The sequence below is a fragment of the Nyctibius grandis genome, chromosome 19 (genome assembly GCF_013368605.1).
Source record: "Nyctibius grandis isolate bNycGra1 chromosome 19, bNycGra1.pri, whole genome shotgun sequence".
Taxonomy (NCBI): domain Eukaryota; kingdom Metazoa; phylum Chordata; class Aves; order Nyctibiiformes; family Nyctibiidae; genus Nyctibius; species Nyctibius grandis.
In genome coordinates this window covers 1,248,937-1,272,888 of record NC_090676.1, presented here as the reverse complement: position 1 = coordinate 1,272,888, position 23,952 = coordinate 1,248,937, and the positions used below count along the sequence as shown (strand labels likewise).

At 60.8% G+C, this 23,952-nt stretch overlaps 1 protein-coding gene across 1 annotated transcript; it reads right to left on the bottom strand.

Moving 5' to 3' along the window:
• Positions 1–4,880: 4,880 nt before the first annotated feature.
• On the bottom strand, positions 4,881–23,544 carry STK35 (serine/threonine kinase 35). Its single transcript, XM_068416475.1, is given in 6 exon segments — positions 4,881–4,997; positions 10,935–11,682; positions 16,837–17,314; positions 17,317–17,566; positions 22,461–22,717; positions 23,479–23,544. Coding segments are annotated over 5 exon segments (1,764 nt in total). The 3' UTR covers positions 4,881–4,997; positions 10,935–10,969.
• Positions 23,545–23,952: the final 408 nt, after the last annotated feature.

Below are 23,952 nucleotides of genomic sequence, written 5' to 3'. Positions count from 1 at the left end.
GTGAGTGGGGAAGCTCCAGCCCCTTGGCATCACTCTGGCCCCTTGGCATCGCTCTGTCCGGGGCCCACCAGCCCCACAGCATCCATTTTAGGACCCTGTCGGCAGCGATTAGGGAGCACAATGCTGATGGCCACGCGGCCGGCGCTGCTGGGGCTGCCAGAGGAGGGGCGGGAGGGGAGGACTGGCTGCCCAGCACGTCCCAGTGCGGGCACTGCGGCTGCCCCAGGTCACACGAGGCTGCGGGGCCGTTACGCAAGGGCTGGCGAGCGGTGGTGCATGGCCCTGAATGCCAGGACACCCTGTGTCCCTCGCCAGCTCAGGGTGGCCCCAAGCTGCTCGACACCCGGAAAGCTGCTGGTGGCCGTTCCCTGCCCGAAGGAAAACTTCTCATCACTGCAGGACACGGCTCAGCCTCACTGTGCTTGTCCCGTCGTGGGTGTCAGCCGGGGCACTGGAGGTCCCGGCTGGAAACGGGGCTGCGGTGGCTCACGGCTGCTGTGACCAGCTTGTTTTTGGTCTGTTCACCTGGGAGCTGGGGCAGAGGATCTGTGCAAAGGGAGAAAAGACCGTGGCCTACTTGGTGTCTGCAGCGAGAACGGGGCTAATCCTAATCCGGGGCGAGGATAAAGGGCCGCAGGTGCCGCGTGCCAGCGAGCCACGTTCTGCTTGGCACCGGCTGCCGTGCCTTGGTTTAGTGCCCTAAGCCACGGGGGTCAGGCCAGCTAGCCCAGCCCCGGCTGAGCTGGCCCTGCTCTCCAGGATGGAGCTGGGACAGCTTTAGGGCCTCGGTCTCGCCCCGGCTCAGGGACTGCCCTTCCCTCCACACCCACTGCTGGCAGCGGGGCTGAGGACAAACGCACCGAAGTCAGGTTTCAAGTTGTGTGTGGCTTTTCAACCCCATCAAACAGCTTTATTCACACAAACGTCTCTTAATTTACAAAGCCTCTGCCACTCATACACATCAGGGTATCCACAGTGTTCGAAGGAACTTAAATAGAACGTCTCATACCAACCCGAGTAAACCAAGTACAAAAAATATTTATATAAAGTCGTTCACACGTAGGTCCTAGATTACCAGCTTCTGTGCAAAAAAAAAAAGAAAAAATACCGGTTCATTTACTAATATACTTATCTTTAGTCTGGAGTCTGGGTTTAAGCCTTCTCTTACTAGCTCAGCATGGGGGGAGCCCGGAGCAGGGCTGGGCCAGGGTGTCCCTGTCCCCGGGGGTCCCTGTCCCGGGGCTCGCCCAGCGCTGTGGGGGCCCCGGCACCTCCCCAGCACGGCAGGGATGTGGCTCTGCAAAGCTGCTGGGGTTTGCTGGATGAGTGAGCTGAAGGCCTGGGATGGGGCCAGGGGTTGGGGATGGGGACACCAAGCGCTCCCTTTTGGCCCCCACAAGCTCCTCCCGCAGCCTGGACATTGCCCTGGGAGTTACACACACTTGGGCAGACTGCAGAGCCGCAGGATTCATCACATCACAGCTGGAAGAGAGCAGCTCCCCGTGCTTCCCTCCCAGCTGCACCCACCGCCCCGACACCCCGCTCTGAAGCGTGAAATGCTTTCGGACACGAAGGGCCACGCACCAGGACGTTCCTGGTTACCAGCCGAGCCGCAGGCACAGCCCTCCCCAGGGCTGGGGCACCCAAGGAAAGCAGCAATGTGTTTCCCTGCTCTCGTGACCTGCAGCGAGCGCAGGGAAACGTGTCCCAGTCTGTGCCCCGTGGCAGGCTTAAACCCAGACTCCCTACTGCATACGGAGGAGACACACGACGCACACACCGGAGGATCTCCACAACGATGGTAACGCTTGTTTTAAGTCTTATTGCTCCAGAAAGGCTCGGGGAGCCTCTGATATGTGAAGGAGCTGGGTCCTGAGGAGTAAAGGAAGACCACGAGGGTAACTCTTATCTGTCACTAGCACTGCTGAACCTCAACCACAGCAGCAAGGGGACAAGGGGGAGCTCATCCAACCCCTCTAGGCTAGAGCCACTGCTGCTCTCTCCTCCCCATGGAGATCCCCGCAACACCCGCCCGCTGCCGGCCTGGCTGCAGGCTGGCGCAGATAACACGTTTCCCAATCCTCCTGAGGCTTGGCTTGTTCCCCCCCCCCCACCCCACATCCCTCTTGTAAACAGCATAGTCAGAAGTAAACAGTTTCATACAATCACTCCCCCAGCACGGGCACCGGCCGTGGCCCCGCGAGCCCGGAGGGCGGCAGGGTTTTGCGAGAGGGGGCTTGGCTCCCCCCACGCTGACCAGAACCCCCCGGCTCCTGGATGCTTCGGCCAGGAAGAGATGGAGCAGCCTGGCCCTGGGCTGGGCAATGGGCTTCAGGCTGGGTGCTGCTTTCTTAAGTTTGAGTTTTCCCAGCGGCGCATCCTACTGCCAAAAACATCTAGAGCGAGGGGGAAGGTCAGCCTGCAGACAGACCCACCTGGGAAGAGAAGCCTAAACATCCTCCATCCCCCAGCACACGCAGGTTCGGGCTCTTCCCCATTCCCACCTTGTACTAGAGGGAGCGCTGGTGTGGGCCAAAGTAACTGGGAGGATAGATGCTGGGAGCTGTAAACACGAGGCAGGTTTTTGTATATTCTGGGGAGTCGAGCACAAACAGCAGCAAAATCATCAGGGAGAAATGCTCTTAAAAGGACAAACTAATCAGGGAAACATCCACATTGGCCAAAGGCTAGCAGCCCTAGGACTCGTCCTTGGAGGTGTTCGCTAAATCCTAAGTAAGGCACTACGGTCTAGCTCACTAACGTCAAGCTGCTTTAAAAACACATCTGCAACGCAAAAAGCTGAGGTGGAGACGTGTGGTTTGAAGATGGCCTGAAATAGAGGTGGACCAAGAGGGCTGACCCTTCCAGGGCTTGCCTGGACCCTGCCTGCTGTGCCCAGAGCGGAGCAGGGTGCTGGCAGCTGGCTGGAGGCAGCGGTCCCAGCGAACAACCCACTCACCACCTTCAACCCCCACAACCTGCCTTTCATGCTTTGTTTCCCCACATGGAAACCTCCTGCTGGGAAGCTCCCTTCAACTGGGCTGTAACGCCTGGTGAGGGGCTCTTCCAGTGGGGAAAGCCACGAGAGAAGGGCTGGGAGGGGAGAGCTCTCTTACCGCACCCCTTCAAGCCAGGGTTAGGTTATTACAGCTGTAACAGTCAGGAGCAAAGGCTCTGCCAGGTGGAGGAAGGGTGGTGCAGTGAGCAGGGCACTACCGCTGTACTTGTGAGCTGCAGGGTTCAGCCCTGGCCTCCTGCAGGGTGCAGGGCCCTGCAACCCCTCCCTGGGAGCTGGGGGAGAAACCCCCCCGCAGCCCCTCGGCACGGATCCGCTGCTAGCGAGGGAGAGCAGCCAAAGCCCCCGCAGGCAGAGCCTGCCAACCAACCCCACACCGCCCAAACCCCAGTAACCAGCCTGGAAGGAGCCTGCACAGCCACGGGCTGGCTGCGGCTGGCCACAGCCCACAGAAGCATCCCTAGGAACAAACGCAAGAGCAGTGTGGGAACGTGGGGCTTGGCGCTGAATTTGTGCTGTCCGAACCAACCCAAGTCACAGACAGATGGTCTGGAGCCTCCTGGCATCGTCCTCTTAAGAGGGACCTGCCCTTCCTGCAGCAACAGCCTGAGCTTTGTGTCCTGGAATAGATGGAAGAGAAAAAAGAAACCTCTCCCTGCTGCAGCTCAGCCTTAGCCCCCCTGAATCTCCTGCATTCCCGTTCACTCCCATGAGGTCAGCAAAGTACACTGAGTAAATACAGGGAGGTGCTGCCAGTTGGGGAACCTTCCAGCGATGCCACAGGGAAGCTGGGTCAGACCAGCCCGCTCCCCAAACCACTGCCGGGTGATTTAGCCTGGTGAGAAATGTCCCAATGGGTTCAGAACCTGCAGGGTGGAGGAGAGGTGGTGCTTTACATTGCATTTACAGTGAGCAAAGCCTAAAGACCAACACGGGGTCAGCCCCAGAATATTAGTGTTACTCTAAACACAGGCAAGGAGTATTGACTGCTCAGCCTGAGGTTCCAGTCTCCTTACCTGATCTGTACTGTAACCAAACCTAAACAGCAGCATTGCCTTTTGCTTCCTGCAGATAGTTATCTAGCAGGGAAAAGTGTCTCATGGGAGGCTAGAATCCTGCCACTCAGGCCAAACCTCCTCCTCTCCCAAGTGTTGTTCCTAACGACTGAAGTTTGGCATTAAATGGACCAGAGCAGTGGACTGCTTTCTGTTCCTCTTGTCTGCAGATGATGTCCACCTGAAAACGTACTTACAGGCTCCCCGTTGCCCTCTGCATAGGAAGACCACAACAAACATCACCAGTGAAACCCAGCTCGGGGAGAAGGAAGGCCCCAGCAGCAGCCCTGCCTTGCCAAAGGGCTTTCCAGCTTGTTTATGCTACTCTATCCTACTGCCAACTGCTCAGAGCCTGGGCAGCCTCCACCTATTCAGAAGCTGCCTGGCTATGAAGTTATTTAGCTGCTTGCAACACGTGGTCCGAGAGACTCACTTTTTCTAAAGCATTGCACTCCCAGTGCAAACCCAGCAATCCCTTTGTTCCCGTTTGCCCTAGATGAAAGCAACAGCTTTAAACCCAAAGTTGTGCCCAGACAGACTCAGAGCTGGTGCCTGGCAGCACCCCTTACTGCCAGGCTGCCAACTCCCACCTCCTTATAGAACCAGATCTTCTCTAGAAACATCTACTGAGTCAACGGCAGCACAGGGGACATGGGGAGGGCTGGGCAGGGGCAGCCCTGCTGTCTGGATCTTGTTTAGAAGTCTCGTGAGCACGATAGCTGCCAGCTTGTGCCCCTCTGCAGGCCCCCGCAGCCCCCTCCCGCACCCCAGCACACCTCTGCCCAACAAAACAAAGTAACACCCAAAGATTTCACATTGCCAGAGATCTTGCAGACCAGAGATCTTCTATTTCACCATCTTCCCTTATCTTTGACTTCCCTCGTTGCACGTAAATAACGGAGATTATGGGTCCCTGGTAAATAAATCTGCAAGAAAAACAAGAAAGGAGAAAGAGAGGTCAGGTTTGTCAGCGGTTTTGTCCCAGTTACTACATTGTGATGACATCCTGCCAGATCTTTGCTGTAGCGGTCCCTGCTCTGGCCAAAGCCCCAATGCCCAGCATCCCCCATGGCCCCTGTAGCACCAAGGGTGCTGCCCTGGTTCCTCCACAGCCCTGGCACCGCACCTCCTAGCTCAGGGGCACAGAAACGCTCGACTCCGCACGTAAGCCAGCAGCATTTTCCTCCTGGTTTGTTTGCAACCCAGCAAATTCCCTGCAGACATCCCGTTCAGCAGCAGGGCTGGGCCCGGCAGAGGAACAGCACACGCGATGTCACTTCTGTGTGGGAAATACATCACTCAGGATGTCACAGCCTTCAGAGGAGGGACCAGCAGAGCTGAGGCCAGGGCTTGGGCAGCGACAGTTCGATGAAAGCTGGGACCCACCTGCCTGATGGAGGGAGCCGGGGGTCTCCCCGCTGCTGCCACCTCTGCCCACCAGCACCTCGAGGGCTTCCCACAGCGGGGGACAGGGCTGGAAGTCACTGAAACACGTGCAAATCTTCACCCCAAGGGGAGGGCCCTGCTTCACCCCTCAGGCTATGCACAGGGGGTCATTTTCGAGCAGTTAAACTTTTCTCCAAGCTTAAGCTCTAAGCTCAGTCATGTGGAAAAAAATCAGGGGGAAGGGGTGGATTTAGCCACCCCCCACTTCAGCAGGGGCAGATCCACACTGGGGGTACGGCCAGGTCCTCTCCCCCCAGGAATGAGCGAGGGGCTCTGCAGAGACACAGACAACAGCGACGGAGCAGCAGGAGGGACCTGCTGAAGAAAAACTGCCACTGTCCAGCAAATTACTCAAATCCCTCAGCCCTGGGAAATCTCGTTAAAGAAATCCGTGCCCGAGGCTGCCTGCGCTGCTCGGAGCAGACGCCAGGGCCATGGGCACGCTGCTCCTCAGGGAAGGGTAACCAGGAGGTGCCACCTTTGCAGGCTGCCATCAGAAAAGCAGCTTTTCTGGTTGAGAAGGCAGGGGGGCGAGAGGCACCCGGCCATCAGGGCAGGGGCAATCGTGCGAGGAATTTTCTGGAAGATTCCTCCTGTGGCACAGCTTCATTAGCAAGTAGGGCAGCGGGTTCTGTTCGTGCCTCCCTGGAGCAGGAGCATTTTCAGGGAAGGCGCCTGCTTGAGCAGCCCCGAGCTCGCAGCTCGCTCCATTGACGCACGTTGTTTCAGGGGCCATTCAAGGGCTTTTAATCCCTCCACTGATGCCACTTACAGTCTTAATCAGCTCGAATGTTCACTCGGCATCGACAGGATATGAACCAGCAGCCTGTGGAGTCCCCATCCAGCACCTAAGGAGGATGACACTAACGCGTGGGTCACGGCAGAGGTGGCAATGTGGTCTGCGTGGTATCAGAGGACTTGGCACGGGGGAGGGAGAGATAACCCAGCACCTTCTTGTGTTAAACACATCATCTACCCCTGTGTGGGAACGGGCTGAGAGCCTGCTTTATCTCCCAAGTCCTTTCTCATGCTCTGTACATATATTTGTGACGCACTCCTTCCTTAAATCCCACCGCAGCGGCCTCCCCCAGGAGGGAGAGCAGGGGTGATGCTGAGCAAACACGAACACATCTGGCCAGAGGTGATGTGATCCAGTTCATCCTCTGGGCTTTGCTCCTCCCCAGGTAGAATCAACGCTGCCCAGAAAGATGTCACCACTCTGCGGGGTGACCCTGCGACACTGCACCCACCACTATGGCCAAGAAGAGGAACCCACCTTGCTTTCACTGTCCCATGGCTTTTGTCCATGCCCAGATTCCCAAACCACACTGCAAACAGCCTGAAGTCAAAACCAACATTGTTTCAGAAATTAAACTGCTTTTTCCTTGACTTGCTCCCCTGTTCCTGGCCAGCAGGGACAGGGCACTTCTACCGCATGGTCAAGTTTGAGTTGAGTGGTACTAACAGACAAGAGCTAACTTGATGCAACAGCCCAGCTCGCTGACAGCTCGCAGAGATGCTGCTGCTGTGCGATCCCTGCCCTCCAGGTCTGCAATCCTGTAGGGCAGCAGTTTGTTAGGGGTGCTCAGGAGCGGCTGGGCACAGCACCAGTGAGCTCTCGCTGGGGATAGACACCGTCGGGCAGGGAGAGCAGACGAGCTTGTTCAGCATCAGCTCCCGTTGCACTTTGAAAACGCAAAGAGAAGAACAATGCAAATGCAAACAGTTACTTCCAGCTGAAACTGGAATGATCAGAACCAGTGACAGAGGAGGAGGAGTGCTGGAGTGAACCAGGCTGGCCTCGGCCGCCAGACACCTCCCTGCTGAAGGCAGCCCCTGAGATGCTGCACTCTGCACCGCATGCACAGATTCCTGCCATCCACCTTGAGCATCCACCCCAAAATCAGACCTGCTGTTTTATCCGCAGTGAAAATATCACGGAATGGGATCTACCAGAACAAGCTGCCTTCTCCACTGAGCACAACCATTGTGGTTTGATAGCCTTTGTGAATTAAAACTACAAAGTTTTCTACATGTCTGACTGCAGGCGGTGGGTGATGCTGCCACTTGCTCCCCGTTCCTGTGGCCAAGCCCACTGGTGCCACTCCAGCCAGCAGCAAACAGCCTCGTGCTCTCGCTGTACCTCACTCCTCAGCAACTCATCTAAGGGTGCCTCAATCCACACTGCACAAACCCCCCACGTCAGAGGGTCCCAGCAAAGCAGCACCCACAGTAGGCCCCTCACCTGCCCTGAGGAGCTCAAAACGACACTCAAGGAAAAAAGATGTTCACATTGCAGGGAAGAAGGAGAGAGGAGAGCAGCCCCAACCCACCAGTACCCACAAGGAGGGTGAAATACTCCTTCGTGTGCAGCCACAGTGCTGGGCTATCACAGGGCAATCAAGAGAGGATCAGCAGGTACCCAGCGCAGTCCAGCAACTCCCTACTTGTACCAGAAAGGTTTTTGTCCTCTTTGCCCAAAGGGCATGCGTTTGGGAACAGCCATCTCAGCCTTTGAACTCCTTCTGCACAAGGTGGGGAAGCGGAGTGTTCAAATAAAAAAAGAGATCTTCATTTTGCCCAGGGAAATGCTGCCCACCTCTGCTGCACCTGCCCCCCAGGGCCACCAGCAGTGCTGGGAGGGGAGCAAGGGGATAAGCAGGCTCATCTCCACCCCAGAACCCAGCAGAAACCAAACCAGAAACACTTCCCTGGCTGAGCACTGACATTTAATAGCTGCATTTTGGAAGGGTACCAGAGCATGAAGCCTGCTGACCGGCAGGTACATGCAGCATCCATAGCAGAACTGAAGGCAAAGCTGCTGGGACGTGAAGGAACATCAGAAGAGTCAGTGGCATAGTAAAGAATAAGCAAACATCCGACTGCCTGGGTCAGGGAGGGGATTGCCTGGGTCAGGGAGGGTTACAGTTTTCCAGGTTAGGACATGAACCAAGGCTGAGCAGGGTCTGAAGCTGTCCTGGGGAAGAGCTCCTCACTGCGTGACCCCGCAGCACTCTAAGCCACACGCCAGTGCCACAATTAAGTCGTAAGAGGTCACTTGAGTTTCTCGGTCAACTTAAATTCCCTGAGAGCAGAACTCAGGCCCTGCTCTAAATCCCATTTTAAGCTTCTCAAGGAGGTTTCCGATTTAAGATTTGCACTTAACGACAGCCAGAGGTAGGCTGATCTGAATGCACAAATACACAGCGCATCAGAAACACCCTATAGGAAAGCACACCAAATATTCTGCTGCCCCATAAACAAGGCAGAGGAACGCTCCCCACAGCACGTTTTAGGTTTGTGGGGAACATATGGCTGGCGCCGGGCTCCTATCTGGGCCAAGCGGCCATGTGACACGTGCCAGGTTGCGTTGTGTAAGCGCATCCCTCTCTGCTGCAGCTGTGTCACCGAGGGAGCTGGGTCAGTGCAGACTCAGGGCTGGCTCTGGCCTCGGATGGAGAGGGGGGGTTGCAGAAGGCAGCTGGGTTTTAAGCAAACAGCCCCAGGGTAGGACTGTCCCCTCGGTGTTTGTCATCCCTGCATGTACTATTCTGCAGATATGCGCAGGATGAATTTTCCCCGGAGGGTACGGGCTGGTTGCATAACTCAGCAGCATCGTGTCAGCGCAGAGCAATGGCAGATGGCAACGGCATCAAACCCTGACCCTCCGCCTCGCTGCAGCAGCCGGAGGAGACCCACGCCTGGCCCTGGGGCACGAGGTGCCCCGCTCTTGCCCCAGAACTCTGTTACAACCAGCTCTCATGTTCTGCAGATTCACTCCCCCACCCTAATCCCCAGCCCCACACTCGCACTGGGACCAGGACCCAGCCCCAGCCCCAGGCAGAAGCAGTCGTATCAATTACTTGCACTTAAGGGCATTAAATATTTCATGCCAGCATGGGGAGGGGATGGTCTGTGGACCAGTTTGGACAAAGTAGCAGTGACAGAACTAGACCTACCCAATGGGCCTTTCCATTCCCATACTCCTCTTTCTCTGCAAACAGCACAAAGCTTCCCCAGGCACACCCAGAGGGCAGGGAGGGGCAGCACATCGCTTTACTTAAGCTCAGAAACCCTCAGGTGGGCAGCAAGGAGGGTTGGTTTTTTTTTTAGCAAACCTGCCAATATGCCCCCACGGTCCCCAGCACCCTGCTGCTGGGGGCTCGCCCTCGGGAGCGGGCCAGGCACACAGCCACTGGCCACAAGGCTGGGTGTCTGCTGGTGAGGGCAGCCACTTCATCCCTCTTTGCTCTCCTGTACCTGTGGTCTGCTCTGGTGCAGCAGATCTGTGTGGTTTGGGGTGAGGGAAGGGCTGGGAGCCCAAGCTGCAATGCCAGCACCTGACACTGGCTTTCAGAGGTCTCCTGTGATCAGCAAGGGTCGGGCAGCTCTGCAGGAGCTTGAGAAAGAACCTGTGCTGGGAAGATGTCAGCCTCGCCCCTTGTAATCTGTGATTTTTCAGTTTCAATTAAGTGTCTGGCCAGGAGAACCCCTAGTAACAGCTCCTGGGTGCAGACAGCTCTGCCACACAGGCAACGCCTCCCAGTCCTTCAGTGTCACTGGTTAATGACACCGCCAGCTACCCCATGTCCCTGGGGGTCCTGCGTGACCACCCAGGCCTCAGGATCAGGACCTCTGAGTTTGGGACTATTTAGGAATCAGGGTGGTGGGAGAAGGGAGGGGACTCTGCTTGAACAGAGCTGAGCTCAGCCTGAGCATGACTGTTCTATAAGCTTCCTTCCTGAGCAGACACAGGTCTACAGGCTCAGATGCTGGACACCAAAGCATCGAACTGGGTTTGGGCAACTGCCGTTCACACCAGAGGGAAGTCCTGCCTTTAGCAAGGAAACGAAACGAGACGGTCCCACATGATGGACCCATGTGCCTCGCGGGTGAAAGTAGACAGCTTTGTGCTGAGACGGACCTGCCACCCCACTCGGTGCCTGCTCACCGAGCCCCGAGCTGTCCTGTCTGAGTCTCAGAGGGGACAGGGACTGTCCTAAACACGAGGTAGAAATTATACCACATAGCAGAGGCAGAACTGGCAGCTCCTTCCCTGCCTCTGGGAGAGACAGACATACCCAAAGCTGATGTCAGAAGGTGCTCGCAGGTCTCTCTGCCGTGCACCAGCCTGTCTCGGCCACCAGCCAGGACCTCTGAGGAGCAGGGCTCCTGCCCGGCCCTGCCAGCTCTGCTGGGCCTTTGGGCAGCAGCGGGACGTGCAGTTGCTAATTCTGTTTCTCACCTCTACTTTATTTTTGCAGTAGAATAGGTGGAAAAAAACCTCAGCAGCAGTGCTCTGATGAGTCACTATAGAAATAGCTACAGGAACATAAAAGACTCCTTTGTGTCACTACAAAGTGCATTATCAGGCTGGTACAGCAGACAGAATCATACAAAAACTGCGGATCACTTACCCAACTGCAAAGCACAGCAGTGCCCTGCCCCGAATTTAAGCAGCACATGTAACCTGGTCCATTCTGGTTTCAAGCTCAAAGGCATCAGGTCGATCCTGCGGGTTAGCAGCCAACATGTCTTTCAAGAGCTGCTTGATCCCCTCAGACATGGAAGTCCTGCGTTTCTGAGGGATGTGCAGCTCCATCTTTGGGTTTTCTAGCAGCGCTTCCCCAACGGGCACAATCTCAGTCCCTTGCTTGATGTAGGTCCCCAGCAGCTCCTTCTTGGTCTCCGCATCGATGAAAGTTATCCTCTCAATCATGGCCCAGATGATGATGCCGAGGGCGAAGATGTCGGCCTTGGCGGTGTAGTGGCCCTCCCAGACCTCGGGTGCCATGTAGAAATCGGAGCCGCAAGCCGAGGACAGCCAGTACTTGTTCACATTCACATTTTTGTTCTCGTGCCCACCGCCCTTGCCCCGAGCGGTCACGCCAGCGCAGACCTTGCTGAGCCCGAAGTCGGCCACCTTAAGAACTGGGGTGCCAGACTTCTCTGTTATCAGGATGTTGTCTGGTTTCAGGTCCCGGTGGACGATGTGGTTCTTGTGCAGGAAGGCAATGGCGCTGGTCAGCTGCAGCATGAAGCTCTTGTTGGTCGCTGGGTCGGGTCTTCGTGACAGCACGTACTGGTTGAGGTCTCCCCCTTCGCAGAACTCCATGACGAACCAGAGGTAGCACGGCTCCTCCGCGTAGCCCAGGATCCTCTCACCTAACCAAAAGGGACAGAGGCAAAAGAGGGGTTTTCAGACAACGTTACAAAACATCCACACTAACTCAGCACGGGCAAGGAACGGGTCTGGTTTACACGGGTAGTAAAGGCCTTAGGAACGTGGCTGTGACCCATGGCACTGCAGGGCACCAGCAGTGACGCTGGCACCGCTGTGGTTTCAAGTGCTTTAGGCTCCTGCTGAGTGTCACACGCCAGCGCCACGTTTATCTGAGCCCACTGCCCGGGAGCCAGCTCGGGGACGTGTTCCCAGCACAGCGCAGGCACGCGAGCGAGGCCGGGCACACATCCTCTCGCGTGCTCGCGGGGAACTTGGGAGTGGAGGGTTATTTTCCTGCGCTACCATCAGGCAATTCCCCCCAGGCTCTGGAAGCCAAAGCAGCAGACACTAAATTAGCAGTGAGTTTATGAGAAAAAAAATCAGTTGTATGTGAACGCCAGCTCTCCCACCTGAGCTCTGCTGCAGGAGGCAAAGGCTGACTTATACCTTACGCTTCACTAGGGTAAGAATAAATCCCATCCCTTAAGGCTGGGCCAGTCCTTGCTAACAGCAGTCACACCAGTGTCAAAGCCTTGTGGCACGCTGGCTCTTAAGCTGAGATCTGTGCGTTCAAGCCTTGTGTTTGTGCTAGGGGAGCTCTGCCACCCCATACAGCTTTTGTTAAATGCCAACAAGAGAAGAAATTGGAGGCCCGAGTAGCAAACAAGATTTCAGTGCAATGCCAGCCACGCTTATGAATATAACTGTTGCCTCACTACTCAATATTACACCCTTAACAGCTTCTTCCTTCACCAGACATCTCAGTGAGTTCTTCAAGCTCAGAGCATCTCAGGGCCAATTCATGGCATCCACCACAACCCCCCCTGCTAAGGCAAACCACTCTCTTGCACAGAAACTAGACACATGGAGAAATGCAACAGCATCATATCGGCTATCGGGGTCAGATCTGACCCCATTAGCCAATGCCAAAATGCAAACACCACTGCCAGACCCCATATCACCTACACAAAGCACCCAGGTGACAAACAGAGACCGCACACACAACCAGGGCATCGCTTTGCTCTAGGAACTAAGTTTGTTTTTTACCTTCAAGCACCGTAAGGGAGAAGCTGGAGGACGCCACTCGCCTCTGCCACAGTTAACAAGTCACACAGCCAAACCTGAGTGTTTTGAAAGCAGTTAAAGAACTCCACCCGTTCGACAAAGTTGGGTTTTGTTTTAGCAAAGCCCTAGAGAGCATCTGGGAAAGCTAACTCCCAGCAGCAGGTAAAGCCAAGGACTACCAGGGACACCAAGCGCTGGGTCAGTGATCGGTGTGGGTGGGAATATTGGTTATTTGCACAAACAGTCTGTATCCATGGCTACTGCTATGGAAATGACAGTCTGCACAACAGCAGGGTCTGGCTGCACCTCCCTGCCCTCAGAAGATGAAGGTTAGGTCTGGGGGATGGGAGGGCCCGAGAACAGGCTGGAGATCCAGGGCCCTGGGTGCACTTTGAGGGGCCAAATGAGACCCTAAAGTGCTGGAGCAGGGCTCAGCTCGTGAGGCCAAGGGCCACCAGGGAGCAGCACGGGACAGCTTGGCTCTGGAGACCAAAATGCTGACCAGGAAAAGCAGCTTCTCCAGGGAGAGGCACCCTTTGGTGAGATGAGCACAACGGCTGCTCATCCCGGGAGCAGAGACCTTTGCACAGCCAGGACAGCCCCAGCTCACACCGCTGCCACCACCTCGGGTTTGCTCTGATTTAAAACCTGGCCCCTGCACCTCAGCAAGCGCAGGAGGACGTCACTGACCCTGCGGTAGCTGCAAGTACCGTGCTCTTCACTTTGGGTGGAGCTCTGCTAGGAGAGGCTTAAGCCAACAGTAATATTTCCTCATTTTCTCCCTATAATCTGAAAGTGTTTTAGTTGTTAAATCATCTTCCTGCCTTCAAAACAAACAGCATGAAACATAAAGAGCTGGCAAGCCGCTTCCTAAAGATGAGATGTTAGCAAACAGAAGTCAAGCAGCCAAGAGCTGAAGAGATGCAGGCGACAGGCCAGACCCGTTCCCCAGCACGAAGCGAGCATCCCCTCTCCGTCCTTGCAGCAGCCCTCCCACGACCGAGCCTGGGAGCTCGTTAACAGCTTGCTAATTTGCTTAGCATCACAGAGGGGGAAAAAAAAAACCTTTAATGGTAGCAGAAGTGCCTCCCACTCCCCACTGCCAAGTGCAACCCCTGCCTCCCTCTGTGCAAAGGGGCTGCACCAGAGATGAGAGCTGGCAGCATGAAGCCTGGGTGCTTGGACCATGGTAACACCCGTGGGCGATGCCAGGGCAGCCCACGAGTGAGGCTGAGCACGGGTGACATGAGGAAGCCACACCTTATACCTGCTCACTTAATAAGGCAGCTCTATCACTGCTCTGGGTTGGGAACAAGAGGGGCAAAGATGCACGTGTATCGGGGCACCAAGCACCCCGCTCAAGTACATCCCTCCCCTCCAGGCTCAGTGCTGGGCTCTCAGCTTCCTTTTCACACTCTGACCTTAAATTTATCATTCCACATCTCATCAAAGTGATGAAGGTTCAGGCTCTGCGCTGTAGCTGAGACCCAACATCACCCGCTATCCCGACAGTTGCGCTCCCGATTCAGAAAGTCCCCGATTAATCCCGGCCGTGCCCTGAGCCCCGGCACGTTGGCACAGCATCTGTGCCGGCCCGTAAATAGCCCAGCTGCGGTCGTGCAGAATGGCACGGCAGCACAGCTACGTGCCGGCCACCTCGGCCGGAGCAGCAGCACCGCGCACGGTGGAGGAGAGCAGGCAGAGCTGGGAGGCTCTCACCTAGCTCAGGCTTTTGTTTTGAAAAATATTTCTCGGTGTCATATCAGAGCCAGAGCTTGGCAAGGCAGCGAGCACAGCCTCTGCCCCAGCCCGTGGCCAGAGGGCTGTCAGGAGGAAGGCAGATGGAGGGGAGAACGAACGTGCTCTGGTTTGGGGAGCGAAGCTGCTGCTCTCCAGCCCTGGGAGGGACAGCCCAGCCCCGCTCCCCTCCTTAGGGGGCTGCAGCAGGAGCGGGGCAAAGTACCCCCACGGCAGGGAAGGCGGGGGGGGCTCTCCCTGCCTAGAGATGGGGAACACCTAGAGCTACCCGAGAGCTTTCCCTAAGCCGTGTCACCTCTTCTCAGGGCATCCAACATGGTAAAGAGGGGGCAGGAGACCCCCCATATCTGCCAGGAAGAGCTTGACTTGCTACAGCTGGGCATGGGAAGGGAAGAGTTGGCTCCTTGCAGAGGGGGCACGTGAAGGAAGCACCCAGAAAACAGGACACTGCCCTTGTGTCAGGGGTCCCTTGGGTGGTTGTGTGTGGAGTGTGAAGGGAGAGCGGTATCGGGGCTGCACAGGGGGGGAGGCAGGAAGGTCCAGACATGTCCCACCAGGAGCACGGAGGGGACAGGCAGGGCAAGGGCAGTCTGAGAGCCAGAGGTTTGCCCGGAGGACGGGTCTCAGCAGCCTTGCATGGAGTCTGTGCCTGTTGGAGGGTCTGGAGACTGCCTACACTGGGTGGCTCAGCTGGGGGGGGCACAGGGAGACTGAGCTCCCCGAGGGGCGTACGGGAGTCCTGGCACACAAGTTTGGGGAAGGGGGGGTTGGGGTGAGCTGGCTCTGGCTGCAGGAGGCTGGGGGGCACGGGGGCATCGAGGGGGCTCCCCTATTTTTCGATATCTTTGCTGCACCTTGGCAGAGCTGGGTCTGACGAGCAGCCGAGGGAGCAAAGGGAGGGAGGGAGCATTTCGGAGATGTCACCATCACAGTCACCAACTGTGGCAGGAGAAGGTGACCCCTGACAGCCCCATGATGCTGCTGAGGGACCCCAGGGGAAGATGGGGGGTGTCAGCCCAGGCTACAGTCACTGGGTGCTTCCAGGGCTGTCCCCACAGAGCCAGCACTTGGGAGGGGAATGGGGACAGGAGAGCGCTAAGAACGGTCCCAAAGCTGTAAGAGCTCGGGGGAGCAGGCAGGGCACCGCAACGGGCTGCAGCCTCGGGGTGCTCAGAGTGAGACTGGACTGTGTGCCAGGCAGAGAGTGGGGAGATGTCCCCTTGGTGTGACGGGGGCAGACTGGTGAAGGTCCCCAGGGGACACGCATGGGCTGTGGTGCAGGTCAGGGTAGTAGAGGGAGCCCCAGGAGGGGGTGTGATGAAGGAGGAGGTAAGTGCTGGCAGGGGGTGCAGGGAAGGGCTAAGGGCAGCACACAGGGATGCTCCCTGGGGCTGGGTGTGAGCCAGGAGGTGACAATGGGGTCCCTCAGAGGTGAAGGGCACAAAGAGGGGCCCCAAGGGCAGGGCACGGGGCTGCCAGGGCACGGGGCTGCCAGGGCACGGGGCTGCCAGGGCACGGGGCTGCCAGGGCACGGGGTGGGCGCTCAGGGAGGGGTGTCCCTGGGAGCAGCACACAGAGGAAGCCGAGAGCATGGAGGGAACACCCAGGCAGAGCCCAAGGGCACAGCACAGGGCAGGGCCCAGGACAGGTGATGCTGTGCAGGAGTCCCAGGGGGTGCTTGGGGTGGGTGGCAGCAAAGAGGGGTGCTGGGGGCAGCAGCAGGACCCTGTGGGGGAGCCCTGCAGGGACAGGACTGAGGCGGGTGGCAGGAGCAGAGGGGAGAATATCTGGGGCAGGTACCGCTGCAGCATAGAGGGACCCCAGGGCTGGCAGGGGTGACAAAGGAGACTGAGACGACCAGGGGTGCAGTGGGGGGAGCCCGGGGTGGTTATACTGGCAAGGTGGTGAGTTAAGGTGGAGGGAAGGGTGTTGCGAGAGGTGGGGGGGAGCTTTGGGTGCTCCTCTGAGGGCAGGTGATGCCAAGGAGGGATTTGAGCAATGGGGTGATGGTGGGGGACAAGGGCTGGGGGTGTCTGGGAAGGGCAGCCCAGGAGCTGCAGGTCAGGGTGCCCCAGGGGAAGCGAGGGGACACCAGGGTGCCCTGCGTGGGGTATCCCAGAGGTGACCTGCTGCGGGGGCACTGATGGTGGCAGGGAGGGGGCAGACCCAGGGTGCTCGGGGGTGGATAACCCGGGGGAGGACGAGGCTGGGGTGCCCTGTGGGGGGCTCCCCGGCGCGGCAGCAGCATGGGGTGCCCGGGGGGGGTGGGGTACCTTTGAGGGAGGTCTCCACGAGGCGCAGGTAGAGCTGGCTGCGCTTGTTGCCGTGGCTCATGCGCTGGCCCAGGCCGTGCCGCTGCAGGACGCACTCCTCGAAGCGCACCACGTTGGGGTGCTGCCGCCGGAGGCTCGTCAGGGCCCAGAACTCCGCCAGCGCCAGCTCCACGTTCTCGGGGGCGTCGCAACGGATCCGTTTCACCGCTAACCGGGCGCCGCTGCGGACCGACACCGCCTCGTACACCACGCCGTAGGCCCCGCGGCCGATCTCGGCCAGCAGGCTGTACCGTGGGGCCCCGCCGGGGCCGGGCCCGGCCGCCGCAGCCGCTGCCGCCGCCGCCATAGGGCCCCGCCGCGCCGCCCGCCGCCGCCGCCGCATCGCCCTTTGTGTCCCGCAACGGCCGCCGTCCGCCATCTCCGCGGCGGCGCCGCCGTCAGGGGGCCGCGCGCCCCCCCCGCCCCGCGCGCCGGGCAGCGCCGCGCCGGGGAGCGCCGCGCGGGCGAGGGGGCACGCGCCGCCGCGTCGGAGGGCGGAAAAGCGCGCCCTGCCCGCCCCCTTAAGCGCTCGGCCAATCGCGGCGCAGCGGGACAAACCACGGCGGCGGCGGCCGGGGGGGGGGAGGCGGTAGGTACCGCGCTGAGACGCGGCTTCCCCTCAGCGGCGGGGCGGGCCCGGGCGGCGGCGGTACGGTCTCTCCACACCGTGTCCGGTAGCCGGGGAGCCGCGCTGCCAGGGCGCCTCAGCGCGGCGAGGGCTCAACGCGGCGGTCGGCCACCCCGCCCTCCCCGCCGCTGTGGTACGCGCCGCCCCGGTGTAAACAGGCCGGTCATGGGGGCGGCCGCCGGGCGCCGCCGCCCCGGTGTGTCCCCTCCGCTCCGCTCCCCGCCGGGCACGGCACGGCACGGCACAGGGGAGCGGCACGGCGCGGACCCGCAGGGCTCACCTGGGCCACGGCGGCGGGTCCGGGCCGGGCGCTGCGCGGCGGCGTGGGAACAGGCGGGGCGGGGCGGGGCGGCGGCGAGATGAGAGCGGCGCCGCGTGCCGTGACGTAACCTCTTATGTAACGGCGGGGGGTGGCCACGCCCCCACCCCCCCACCGGGCCGGGCCGGTCGGTGCCCCGGGGAGGGGAGATGCCGCAAGGGGGGGGGGCGATGCACCGGGGAGGGGGGCTCGGTGCCCCGGGGGCCGCACCAGCCGGGCGGTGCCGGAGGGTCGGTGCACCGGGGCTGTGCAGCCGCACCGGGAAGGGCGGGCGCAGGGATCGAGGGGAGGTTTGGGAGCCCCGGCGGCAACCGGGGACCCCTCCCGGGGCGCTCACCCTGCCCGGGACGGTCCGACCCCTCTGCCGGGGCTCACCGCGGGGTTTACCGGGAGAGTCGGTGAGATCCCGGGGGACGTTGCCCCGAGGGCCCGGCTGGCTGGCGTGGGGTGTCGCGGTGCCCGCTGGGCGATCACCAAAAGCAGGGCACAGCAGCTGCCGCACGCCGGGACCCCGAGGGGCGGCGGGGACCGGGTGGAAGCCCCCGGGGCCGCAGTGTGTCCCCCCGGATGGCCGCATCCCCCGGGACCTGGGTCCTGGCTCCCCGCGGGGCTGGTTTGGCCGCATCGTTCCCGCAGGCGGGTGGTGTGGGATGGGGTCCCTGTCCCACGCTCTGTCCCCAAACTGCTCTTCACCCCCTGGCCGGGACTTCATGAGCATCTGCTCTCCCCATGGTGAGGGGGTCTAACCCCGGTGCCAGGCTGCTGGGGCGGGCAGCTGGCGGCCCCCGGGGCCCGGGGCTTCACGTGCCACCATGCTGCTCCCCATGGGCTTGGGGGGGTGGCGATGAACCCCCTAACAGGTATTTTTCCAGCCGCTTCTCCCCGCGTTTTCGTGCCCCCCACGCGGGTGACATTCGCGGCCGGTCAGGGAGAGCGGCTGCAGAGCCGCTTTACGGAGGAGCTCGAAAAATCCCCGGTTTCTTGACTCACTTGTGAGGCACGTGCTGCTGCGATCACGCAGCCCGCGGCAGCTCTGCGCTGTGTCACGCTGCCCACCCTCCCCGGGGGGGACAGAGACCCCCAGAGCCACCAGGGCCCAGCGTGCGGAGCTGACCCTCTGCAGTGCGGTGGCACAGCGCAGGCTGCAGCTCCCACGAGTGGTTTGAACTCAATTTGCTTTTAAATGGAGCCACTTCACCTCCTGGCCGGGGGATGAGGGGCCGTGCCGCAGCCTCCAGCTCCTGGTGCCGCTCACGGGCGCGTGCCGACGGCAAGGACGATGGCAGCGGCGTGACTCGCCGTGTATACATGGGCTCTGCTTTTCGTACTGGCGTCGAGTGGCCACTTGTGCCTCCTGCCCACGCAGGGAGGTCGCCGTGTGCCCACACGTGTGCCCGCCTGGGCTGCGCGGTGTCCTCGAGCCGCCGCAGTGTGACGCAGGCAGGGGCTGCATCGGCTCCCGGTCCCACGCTGCTGCTCTGCCGGCTGCCGTGTCCCCCGCAGCGGTGACCTGCCCCTGCTCTACAGCTCCCGTGGGTGCTGGGGAGCAGACCCCCGGGCTAAGCCCCCCTGGGCAGTTCTCCCCATGGGGCTGTCAGGTCCTCTCGTGGCACGTGAACTGTGCCCGGCGCATCCCTCGCCCCGCAGGCAGCCCTTGCCACCCTGTGCCCACGTCTGCCTGCACAAAGGCCACCTCCCGCCCTGCCTGCGGCAACCTGGTGTCACTTTAGGGCCAGGAGGGAGAGTGGGCAACAGAGACGTTTCTGGAAAAGCCCTGGCCCACCAGCTGGGATAAAGCTGCCGGTGCTGGAGGAGCCGCAGCGGAGCGACTGCCTTCCCGTGGGATGCTCCCGCCGGCAGCGCTGGGTCACGGTCCCTTTGCCCTGGGACAGCCCGGGGGCTGGCAGAGCTCGTCCCACCCGTGGGGACGATTTACCCCATGCTGGGATGGGAGCCGGGCACCCTCGAGGTGCTCTGTCTGGTCTGGGGGCGTCGGGGCCGAGCGGCAGCGCCGTGTGACACTCGCTGCCATTAACTCCCACGTGCTGTCGCGGGAGCCTGGCACGCGCGCTGGGCCCCCTCCTCGCCCAGCCTCACTCACGCACTTAAGAAAACTTAACTTTGCTATTACCGCACATCTCTCTTACCCAGGTACTTAATTACCATTGTCCCAGGGAAATGTCAGCGTGACTCAGAGACAGGTTCCCATTAGGCAGCGACAGATGAATATTAATTACACTTGCTGGTGGGTGCGCTCGCTCCCAGCTCCCTTACCGGGGAGGGGGGCACCCTGTCACCCCCCACACCTGCCTGGACCCAGGGGGGACCCTCTTGCCCAGCTCAGCTCGTCTGTGGCACACGTAGGAAACAAGACAGGGGACAGGAGTAACTCGCTGTCCCTCCTGGCGCGAAGGGGATCAGCCCGGAGGAAGGAACCTTATTACAAACGACTTTTCTCTCCGTGCCCGCCGGGCTGTAGGGATGGACTTCGTGGGTTTGGGAGGGCTATTTGATAGAAATAATGGGTTTGGTGTAAGAAATGCTCCTCCCTGCCGTGTCTGTGGTGCCCACGGGACCGCCAGCCCCGGCAGCGAGGGCTAAGCCTGCGGGGGGGATGCCCACAGCCCCTGGCCGAGCCCCCCACGAGGGTGTCTGTGGTGGTTCGCAGCTGTGTTTTGTTCTTGGCTTTGTTCTGCGCCCGCACAGCCCAGCACGCCACAGCGAGGGGGGCCGTGGCTGCCCTCTGCCCATGCCCCCGCGGGGCCTGAGCCTCTGTCCCCCCTTGCAGCGCGGCCACCTCCTGGGATGGGTCCCGCAGGGGACATCGCCGTCGTCCCCAGCAGGATGCTCTGCCCTTGCCTCACCCTGCTCCCTCCGTGCTGGTACAGACCGTGCCCAGGGGAGCCAAAATTCACCTTCAAGACAAAGCCGGGGGGTCCCACATGCTTTCTGTGGAGCAGAGCCTGGCACCCCAAACGTGGGTGCTAGTAGAGGTGGCTGCCAGCCTTGGGGCCAGGGGACCTGCTGGAGCAGGGTGCCCTGCTCGTCCAGCTGTGTCTGGACCCTGGGGAGGGTCCCAGCCATGCCGACGGCCCCCGTGCCCCTCGCCAGCACGGGGAGGGCTGAGCAGGGGGCACCGGGTCCGGCAGCTGGTGGTGGAGCCAGGGAGAAAGGCAGGTTGCTGGGAAACGTCCCTCTTGAGCTCCGATAAAAATAGCTGCGTCTTCGAGGCAAGAGGACGGGCTGCGGTGCCGGCAGCGCGGGGGGTGCACTCACCCCCCGCTGGGGCGGAGGGGACGGGCTGGCCTGGCCCCGTGGGGTCTGCACCCCGGACCCCCCGGCCACACACCCCTGTTGTGACACGGTGCAGGGGGACGGTGGTGCGTGGGCTCGGGGGGTGCCCTGGTATTGCCCGGTGCTGCCCTCCTTCACCCCCAAATCAGGCTTGGAACCGTGGGAACAGGAATCGGGGCTGAGCGGGGAAGGTGGGGGGGGTCTCCATCCCCCCACCCCGCTCCCCCTGCCCCTTTGGCTCATCTCTTTGGGTTTGTCCCCAGGAGGAGGGGGGACAGGGAGAGGGTGGTGGTGGGGGGAGCCTGGTGGGTCTGAGCCCCGATGTGCGGAGGTGGGGGGTTTCCCTGCGAGGGCTTTGCTGCCCCAGTGCAGCCGGGCTGGGGGGGTCAGGGGGGGACCAGCCTTTCCCGGGGTGTGAAGACCCTCTCGCCCTTCCCGGCGGCTGCGGTCGGGCTCACTCCTCTCCCCGGCATCGCCACGAGGATGGTGCCTCTCCCCAGCCCGGGCAGCGGGGTGGGGGGCTCAAGGCTTCACCCCCTCCTCCTCCTTGAGCAGGGTTTGAATCTGGTGCCCAGGGGGGATTCACACCCCCGGCAGCCAAACTCCTCTGGCATGAGGCTGGGGGGAGACAGACCCCGTCGCCGTCCCCTGCCACCTCCCGTGTTTGGGGCACGCGTTTCGGTCCCAAGGACCGAGGCTGGCCCCGACGGGGGTCCCCAAGGGACGCAGCCGGTGGAGGAGCAGCGGTGGGACATGCACCTGGTCCCCGGGGTGGCCGGGGGGCTGCGGGAGAGCCAGCTCGGGAGGTGATGAGGATGCTGATTATTCACAGCTTCCCTCGCCCCGATTGGCTCCGCGGCGCCGAGCGCAGCCGGGCCCCGCCGCAGGAGGAGACTCGGTGGCCATAAAAGCGGGGTGAGAGCCGGCGGGCGGCGAGTCCAGCGGGCACCGCCACGGGGCCACCAGCCAGCGTCGCCTGGCCACCGCCGCCCATGACCACCTCAGCCTGACCACACCGGGAGGGACAACCACCACCCACGGCCCGTGCGGACTCGGCGGGTGCTCGGCGGGACGGGGCGCAGCGGCAGGTAGGGTGCCAGGGTGGCCGTCCCGCTGCCATTGCGCGGGCACAGCTGGGGCATCGCTCCTGCTCACCCAGGAGCGACTCTAAAAACAACCCCCGTGGCTCACAGTTGGGCTCGTTGCGTTATTTTGAGGGGCTCCCGTGGGTGCTCCTCTCATCCTTCGAGTGGTTTTGTAGCCATGAGCCGCTGTCCAGAGCTTCGCTGGGGTTTGTTTCGATGCCGATGCCACACCTGGCACCCTGGCAGCGGGGACACCCACGGCTCGGGGCAGCAAAAGGAGCCGGAGGAGGTGACGGGGGGAGGTTTCTGTGTCCCCCTGCTCAGCTCGAGCAGCAGCAGTGGCCGCGGGGCTGGGGTTTGCTGCGATCCTGTTCCAAAAGTCATCGGCTTTTCCGAGAAGCCTTGTCCTGAAAGCGTTTCCAGGTCGTTTTTAAAGGTGAGGAAAGGAACTGCTGGAAGGTGGTTCTTCTTCTGCAGCAGAAACCTCTGCGGGGTCCCAACCTGCCTGAGGTAGAGCTGTGTGGGAGGAGAGACCAGCTCAGCGGCTCACAGCCCTCACCAGAGATAGCCACAGGTTAACGGTAACGGGGGATCGGTCTCGGTGCCAACACCCCCCAACCCTCCTTGGGCCACCGAGTCTGTAACCAGCCCCCTGAGGTGCACGGACGCAGCTCGGGGCTTTTCCAGGCACGAGCAAAGCCTGGGCACCGAAAACTGGCGTGGTAACGGGACAAGGGGACAGGGGACCCGGGGAGATGCCTGGCGCAGGTAGGACATGCTGAGGGTGGCCGTGGTGGCCGGGACGTTGCTGCAGGAGCTCGGGGCTCCTCCAGGTAACACGGGACCGAGCTCTAACGCTGCTTTGCTTCCTCCTCCCTTTCTGTGCTGCTGCTTTTTGCTCTTGCCCAAAGCCCTTTGTTTTTCTCCCCTTTTCCTGCCCCGTTTTGGCAGCCCCTCCTCGCCCTGCCAGCGCTGCGGGGGCATCGGTGGCACCGCCTGGATGAGGTACGTTGGCAGTGGGATGTCCCGGGGTGCCCGGGCAGGGTCCTTGGCCCCGCTGTGCCCCGGGAGCTGCAGCTCCCCTGAGTGCCACGAAGCCCCTGGTTCTTCGCCCACAGCAGGGCACGGGGCTGCCAGTGGCAGAGGAGCGTGGCCAGGGCGAGGGAGGGGACGCAGGTGGGAAAAGGGGGCGGAAAAGGTTCCAGTGGGGCTGCTGGGAAGCAGCTGGTGGGTGTCCTTGGGAGCTTCATCCTCTCGGTGCTGCGGTTGGCACGTACCTGCGCGGCCGGTGAGTCCTCGCCCGGTGCTGTCTCGGTGGTGGCAAGGCAATAAGGGACCGTCATCGGCTCGGTGGCAAGGGCTGGCTGGGTCCCGCCGTGCCCGTGCCCATCCGGGGCATCTGCCCTCCCCGGTGCCGCCGCTGAGCCCGGGCGAGCCGAGGTGATGGGCTCAGGGCTGCACGGAGCGCGGCGCAGCCCAGGAATGCAGACGGCTTGACACACGATGGTGCAGATAATTCAAATTAAATTTTAATCTAGCATGAATTAATACTGTGGCATTAACATTTCTTCATCAGCACCAATTACGGTGCATTAGCAGATCCTGCTGGAGAATACAATAGTCTCTGACATGCGTCATTAACGTGTAACAGATCCCTCTGGGTCATGCCTTTCCACCCCCCCACCCCATAAAAGCAGCCCAGGAGGCAGGTGGGTGCTCGCTGCCAGCGCAGCCCTTTGGGGTCAGCTCTT